Source organism: Myxocyprinus asiaticus, chromosome 28, assembly GCF_019703515.2.
Source record: "Myxocyprinus asiaticus isolate MX2 ecotype Aquarium Trade chromosome 28, UBuf_Myxa_2, whole genome shotgun sequence".
Classification (NCBI taxonomy): Eukaryota; Metazoa; Chordata; class Actinopteri; order Cypriniformes; family Catostomidae; genus Myxocyprinus; species Myxocyprinus asiaticus.
In genome coordinates this window covers 30,376,522-30,384,661 of record NC_059371.1, presented here as the reverse complement: position 1 = coordinate 30,384,661, position 8,140 = coordinate 30,376,522, and the positions used below count along the sequence as shown (strand labels likewise).

At 35.1% G+C, this 8,140-nt stretch overlaps 1 protein-coding gene across 1 annotated transcript; it reads left to right on the top strand.

The window, feature by feature from the left end:
- The first annotated feature begins 4,071 nt into the window (after positions 1–4,071).
- Positions 4,072–8,140, top strand: LOC127418689 (protein pitchfork-like). The gene is made up of 6 exons (XM_051659400.1): positions 4,072–4,155; positions 4,314–4,450; positions 4,815–4,913; positions 5,031–5,164; positions 7,759–7,876; positions 7,971–8,140. The coding sequence occupies exons 1-6, from the start codon at positions 4,110–4,112 to the stop codon at positions 8,034–8,036; spliced, it is 600 nt and encodes a 199-aa protein (XP_051515360.1). The 5' UTR covers positions 4,072–4,109; the 3' UTR covers positions 8,037–8,140.

The following is an 8,140-nucleotide window of genomic DNA, read 5'->3' as shown; positions in this document are numbered from 1 at the left end:
CAGAAAACACATATGTTGCACAGCATACATATAGTATTGCCTACTGCAGAAACAGTAAAAATAACATGCAATTCCAAAAATATAGTCAAGACTACACTTAAACTGTGACATTTACATAATACCATTTAAGAGCAGCAAAATTCAACAGCATAAAATAGGTTAACCTTTAGGTAAAAAATGAAAAGAAGCAATTGACACAAAATGGTTTCTTGAACATTGGATAAACTATAGTGTTTAGAAAACAGTAATGAGAGCTGGAGAGTAAGAAGTAACAAATAAATACTTCTTGCTCACCTGAATGAATGCAGGCAGGTGTGTTGGGCACATGTACAGTACATTTACATTCTATGTTTACATTCTATATTAATGGGGTCCTGTAGTTCAACTGGTAGAGCATGCCACTTGGCACTTGCAATGCTAAGATCATGCGTTTGATTCCCAGGGAACACACAAACTGATCAAATGTATACCTTGAATGCTCTGTATATTGCTTTGGATAAAAGTGTCTGCAGTACTAAAGAGTGTATTAATGCCTGATGTTTCCCGAACACGAAATAAAGTTGTGGAACACAGAATCACTCTGAAAACACTGCACTTTGAAGTGAGCAGCACGATAAGACTATTTATTAATTAAATGAAAACATAGCTATTTTAGGTTTAGTAATCACAATGTACAGTATATATATGTGTGTGTGTTATATTAATATTTGTATATATTAATGACTGTTAAGTATGCTAAAGTAGTAACACAAAAAAATTTAATGTGAATATGCATTCACATTAAAACACTCACTACCTCATCGTGCTACAGTCTGCAGCAAGGAGTACTTGAAAATTAAAAAAAAATCTAAATGTACTATTTCATTTGCTAAAGAAGTATTTAAATTGCTGTTCTTTTTATTTATTTATTTTGTCTTTGTAACCCCTTTTGTTATGTGGATGTCTCTGGTTTGTATGTGTATTGTTCTGCAATTAAAAATAAATAAAAATTTTTTAAAAAGAATACTTGAAAAATGTACTGTGATAAACCCTTTGGCATTTAAAAATAACGTTTTCACTCTGGAACTATTGAAAAATCCAGTTTCTGGTTACGTTCTGCAAAAAAAGAAAAAAAATAATGTTTTTGGTTTTCGTTCCTTGAACTGTTTTGAGTCCCTGGTAGTCAGTCATAAAAAAATGATATTTTTGCCAGTTAATTAAACCAGTTAATTTAGATCATGTTCCCATTTTTAAGATACCTGGCCTAATCATTTGATTTTCTGTACTTACCTCATTAATAATCTTTTCATTTCATTAATTATTGATATTTTGTAAAACACCTCTATTGTCTGATTCAGCATTCATCACATCTAAACACATCGTAATTCCATTTGATCTATCCACAGTTTTCCTAAGCAATCACTGGGCAGCTTGTTTTGTATTTCTGGTCTCGAGACCAAAGGAAAACAACAACCATTTAAGTGTTGCTGCGTGTACAAATGAGTTTTTCAGGCTTTTTTTGTGCAGTTGATGGCTGTCATAACTCAGAATAATTAATGATATCAACGTAACTAACCTCGGACCATCTCTCATATACACACTCAGGTGAGGCACTGACGTGCACAGAACGGGGGCAGCAGGGGCGCAAGCCCCTTTAGTTCACAAATCTAAAGGTGCCCTTTTGGTCATCCAGAAAAAGGGGAGAAATTTTAATAATTAAATTAAAATAGTTCAAACAAAATTAAAATCTCATCATAATCTCACAATAACAGTAATAATGTGTTATGATGAGATTTCTTTGTAAATCGCGGGCGTATTAAAGAAAATTAAGCGGAGGTGCCTTTAAGAGCGCACGCTACAGCAGATCAGGGGCAGATTCCAATCACAAATGATCCTCCCTATGCCCTATACTCACTCCGAACTGCAGAACCCTTGAAGTGGGTACTCTGAAAGAAACATGGCATTACTGTATGAATGCACCCTTCGCTAACAATCGTGTGGAAGGGCCCTCCAAGAAAAGATTCATTTTCTCACTTTCATTTTGAGTGGCATCCCCTCCCACAGGAGTGCCCTTCAAGGAAGCAAAAATGCTTTAAGTTTTAAAGTCCACTCCATGTATTGTGTTGTAAGTTCATCAAAAGAATAATACTTGACTGCTACCGCATTTCCGAAATCACGTACCACTAGTGTAGACAGATTTATTAATTGTAATGGGAGCGGTTGCGTTGCTTTCAGTGATATAAATAAAATTGTTCTTTTCTGGAATATTGACATAAACTGAAGGAACTGTCAGGTTCAGCCAAAGCCAGTTTGGTTTTGTTGAAACTAATAAGCCATTAGACTAATCACTTTCAGAAAATACCATTAGGCTACCACAGTACCGCAGCTCCCTATACGCATATTACGCAGTCTGCGTAGAGCACCAACTCCCTAGGGGGGCACCATCATACCACCAGAAACTCCACCGGCTGCCCTTACTCACATATTATACATTATTCAAGGACCCTGTAGCATTCGTGGAACACAGTCCATCGCCTCACGCTTGCATGCCATGGTACTGAATGATTGATCATGCTCATATTTCATGATACTGTCATGGTACCATGGTTTTACTATGACACATGTCATAAACATGGGGTTATCACAGACCATGTCTGAAAATAAATAAATAAACAAGTGTATTACCATGGTGCTTTTTGTGAGAAATATAACAGAATAGGCTATTATTGTGATAAAGGAAAAATGGAAAAATATATGTACAGTGTATACAGGGTTGGGAGGGTTACTTTTAGAATGTATTCCACTACAGATTACAGAGTACATGCTGTAAAATGTAATTTGTAACGTATTCCGTTAGATTACTCAAGGTCAGTAACATATTCTAAATACTTTGGATTACTTCTTCAGCACAGGTAGATTTTTTCACTTGTTTTGACTATAAAAACTCTGCCAGTACAGTAAGATAAAATACACATGTAAAAAAACATTCTCTGAAAAACCTAAATATCTTATGCAGTGTTCGTTTCTAAAACAAGATAAATCAAATTGATCATGTTTTAAGGATTTTTAGATATTTTTACAGGAAAACAATAAAAAAATTATTATCAAGAATACGATTTTTGCCCTAATATCAAAGGTCTTACAAGAAAAAAATAAATTATGATCCAACGTGAATTTTCTTGATAAAAATATATGATCGTGCCTGGTAACGTGCATGTAAAATCTCTAGCAAATAGCATTTTAGCTTAGCGTAAAGCTGACAATTTACACAAGGTTTATTTCTATTTCTTCTGCTCCAAACTTACTTCACACTTACTTCTCTGTCTGCTCGTATGAATGTAACACATCATAAGAAAGTGTTTCACCGCTGTTCAAATGCACTTTGGATCACATCATTTATATGTATATATGTTTTCCATCTGAACGGACTGCATTTTATTGTCATTTGTTTCATTTAATATTTAAAGTAATCTCTTCAGTAATCAAAATACTTTTTGAAAGTAACTGTATTCTAAATACCAATTATTTAAATTGTAACTGTAGTGGAATACAGTTACTTATATTTTGTATTTTAAATACGTAATCCCGTTACATGTATTCCATTACTCCCCAACCCTGTATATATATATATATATATATATATATATATATATATATATATATATATATATATATATATATATAAGAAAATGGTTAACTACTCAAAAAGCAAAGAAATTAGATAAGAATATATAATTAGGCTACTACTCATTCAAAAAAATAAATAAATATATATATATATATATATATATATATATATATATATATATATATATATATATATATATATATATATATTAGTGCCCTTTTTTTTTTTTATCCTTCCGCCCCTGTCCCTTCTAAGGTCTGTGCACGTCACTGAGGTGAGGCACTGTCTATAAAAAACGGCCATCTGTACACTGTGAAGTATCGGCATGTTTTTGACAATTTTTACAAATAATGTAATTCCTTAAACATACCCGCTAAGAATATACGCCGATGCGAGTGAAAACACTGGAGGCCGGACACTGAAAACAGTCGAATCGTGGAACACTTCCGCGTTCAGGAAAAAGGTGTATGTAGACATTCGCATTGGTTCGCACCTGGTTACCATGGCAATTGGTAAACAGAAGATAGCTATGGCGACACGTTGCTCAGGTACGCCCTCTAGCCTAGTGTAACTTAGTGTTCACTAGCCAAAACTGCATATGAAAGAAACCTCAAGTCATATTTACATGTTTTTTTTTTTTTCTTCATAAACATCGTTTGCAATTAAAGAAGCATTTTGTGTGTATACTGTTTTACCAACTTTCAAGCTCCGAGGGTCGCATTTGGCAGCTGCCAGGACCGTCTCATATTTCCCACGCACTTTGCACCTAATCGCATGGGCAATGAACTTCTCGCGCGGCAAGACTCGGCAGAGAGAGGACCCGGATGTTACGATAATCACAAGGTGAGTGTGAATGAAGGGAGAACCGTAGGAATATGAGTTTTCATTTGCCTTTCCAGCTTACATTCATGTGACAACTTGCCCCGGTACACAAAAGGTCTACGCGTGTTTATTTTGGTTTATTTATTTTTTTTGTAGTCAAGACTTCAAATTATGTGTCTGTACAGAAATTGACTTGAAAAAATAAACCTACCTTCAGAAATATTCGCTAAAGTAAAAAAATAAATAAATAAAAAATAAAAACAGCCCCATTTGTAACCAAAATAGGCCAACTAACTTTAAGTTGCAAACAGAGCTCAGTTATTTTTCATACATTGTGAAATAACTTAAGTATTTTCTTACACACTGCATTTCATTACCCTCACAGCTGAGCACTCTTGTTTATGATCTTCAACACAGACCTGAGAGCAAGAGAGGATACGTCTTAGCAGCTCGCACCGCACCACGCTTTCTGCCTCCATTTACGGTATGGCCTCAATTTTAATTTGAAGGAATATATCACAGTCATTTCTTTTGTTTTCATTTGACAGTTTTTGATCACACACTGAACCATAACAAATTCAAATGGCATATCTTTGTTTAGAGGATCACCCCTTCACCACAAAAATACCAAAAGGACTGGACTCAGTCAAAATTGTGCCCTCCTGGAAAAGCACCCTTCAATAGTACCACTCTAAGGTTCAGGGACAAACTCTCCACAGCAGACATCAGTCCTGGGTAAATCGTAGCCTAGTACACATTAACCTAATTTTAAAGGAATATTCTGGGTTTAATACATGTTAAGCTCAATGGACAGCATTTGTAGCATAATGTTGATTACCACAAAAATAAATTTCGACTCTTCCCTCCTTTTCTTTAAAAAAAGCAAAAATCAAGGTTACAGTGAGGCACTTACAATGAAAGTGAATGGGGCCAATTTTTGGAGGGTTTGAAGGCAGAAATGTGAAGCTTATCATTTTATAAAAGCGCTTGCATTAATTCTTCTGTCATTTATTATTTGAGCTGTAAAGTTGTTTAAATTGTCATTTTCATAGTCATTTTAGGGTTTGTTGACTACATCGTCATGGTAACGAAGTTGTAAAATTGGATATAAATTTATCACTCTAAAATCACGATAACACACATATTGTTTATGTTTTGTGGTTATACTTTTGAAACAGTGAGTATTTTAATAGTCAAAAATTGGCCCCCATTCACTTCAATTGTAAGTGCCTCATTGTAACCCAGATTTTAGCTTTTTTTAAAGAAAAGGAAACAAAATAAAATTTTGTGGTAATCAACATTATGCCACAAATGCTGTCGATTGGTCTTAACTTGTATTGAACCTGGAACATTCCTTTAACTAGCCTTTAAGGAATAGTTCACCATTTGTAAAACCATTACACCATTCATCATTTACTCACCCTCATGCCATCCCAGATGTGTATGACTTTCTTTCTTCTTCTGAACACAAATTATGATTTTTAGAAGAATATCTCAGCTCTGTAAGTCCCCACGGTGCAAGTGAAATTGGTGACCAAAATTTTAAAGCTCCGAAAGCACATAAAGGCAGCATAAAAGTAACGACTCAAGTGTTTTAATACATGTCTTCTGAAGCGATCCAATTGGTTGTGGGTGAAAACAAACCAAAATAGAACTCCTTTTTCACTATATATTTTGACATCTGTGACAGAATGAGGACTGGTTACGACACCATCGCACATATGACGTGCCACAGACACATGACGTATAGAGTGTGAGACATATCTGGTGTTTTACCTTTCTGGTTAGACAGTTTGTTATGCAGTTTACCCAGACTTTCAGTAAAGATTAAATTCGCAACTCAAAGACTGGACATTTAGTTCCTTCCCTAAATAACCAAAGGAATCTATTACAACATCAACTGTCTCCTTGGCGATCATGATTTCAAGCTCTATTATACTTCCTAGCGCTCTGCGCATTAGGGCCAGACAATAGGACGAAATAATTGGTTATTGACGAATATCCCAATGCCGATTGCAACACATTGACAGCCGATGATCGACAATATCAGGAAATGGCAAAGCCATGGATATTGGAAGTCGCCTAATATATTAAACTGTAGCCCAAGGTGTGAAACTAGCACCCGCCAAATGTGACGAGGCTGAATCCAGTTCTCAAGCTCCTCGTCCAAATGCAGGTATTTCATGCGCGGGTGACCTGTAAGACGTCTTGGAGTGACACATGATGTTAGACACAAAGACATGCGCTTGAAACTTTATTATATTTTATTATATAAGAACAGTCAAAAGAAATGCCGTCATTGCTTGTGTCTGAGTCACTGATTGTTCAGAGGCATGCAGCGGGACCCTGTCTCATGGAACATGCGCATTTTAAGAGTTATCACTCATTTTTCTCTGTTTCATTCATCTGAAAACTGTTTGCAAGAATAATGTTGTCTATGAGAATTCTGCAAATGATCTCCAACCATCTCAGGAGGTGCTGTGAGTTTCTCTTTATTTCCACAGAGCAGTTCGCTCTTACGCATTGTGAACGCAGCTCTGCAGGTTCATATATATATATATATATATATATATATATATATATATATATATATATATATATATATATATATATATATATATTTGTATTAAAGCAACAGAGACGAAAGTGATTAAATCATAAAATAATACAAGACACATTGAACCTAAAACTGAGTTCTATTTTATTTTCTTTAGGCAGCATTAACTGCATTACCAAAACGCAATACAAACACATTTGATAATAACAGACATTTGGCAGCATTATTTTGGGAACACAAGGGAATTTATTAGGCTTATTTATGATTATGATTATTATTATTATCTTTAAATGTATAATTGTCTTTAGTTCTTAATTTGTTGGCTATTAGTAATTTTCCACCTGTTGTCATTGACAGATTCTTGCGTGATGGCAAATGGGGCCGTTGGAGACGGTAAATGTTTGGGTTTGGAGGGGTGGTCATATTTTATAATTTTTAAGGCGATTATCGCTAAAATATTTTTCATATATCGCCCAGCCCTACTGCACATGCATCAAGCAATAAGAAGTATAATCGAGCTTGAAATCATGATCATGCTTAGAGTCTGCAATGGCAAGGTGCACAGTGAAAAAGAGTTACATTTTGTTCTGTTCTCACACAAAACCTTGGAATGCTTCAGAAGACATGGATTAAACCACTTGAGTCTTATGGATTACTTTTATGCTGCCTTTTCCCACTTTATAATGAATTTGCTATTATTTCATCTAGTGGTTAAGATTCTGAGTTGGGGCAAAGCAGAGGTAAAGCATAAGAGTTGTATGTCCATTTTTAGTCCAGGGGCATATGTTCATGACACAATCCAAGGCCATAAAGTGTCTTGGCCAATGAAATTTGGCTCTCCAGACTGGTCAGGAGTTCCGTTGCTGGAACGAAAGGCACTGCGGACAGAGGTATAGATATGTCTGACGTTTCAGTTCAACAATATACCAAGCATGCACAAAATTTTTTTTTAATTTTAACTATGTATGTTTTGTGTCCATGCAGCTCGTGTGTGACAAAGAGTTTAAGAAACAGAGGAATAGGGTGGCATACCTACGCTTGTTCTACTGATAAGAATACATTGCTATCACAAAAAACCTGCATTGCTACAAAACCATCTAAGCATGTCAAGGTATACAATAATAAAAGTTGCTTTAAACTGCAATTTATACACA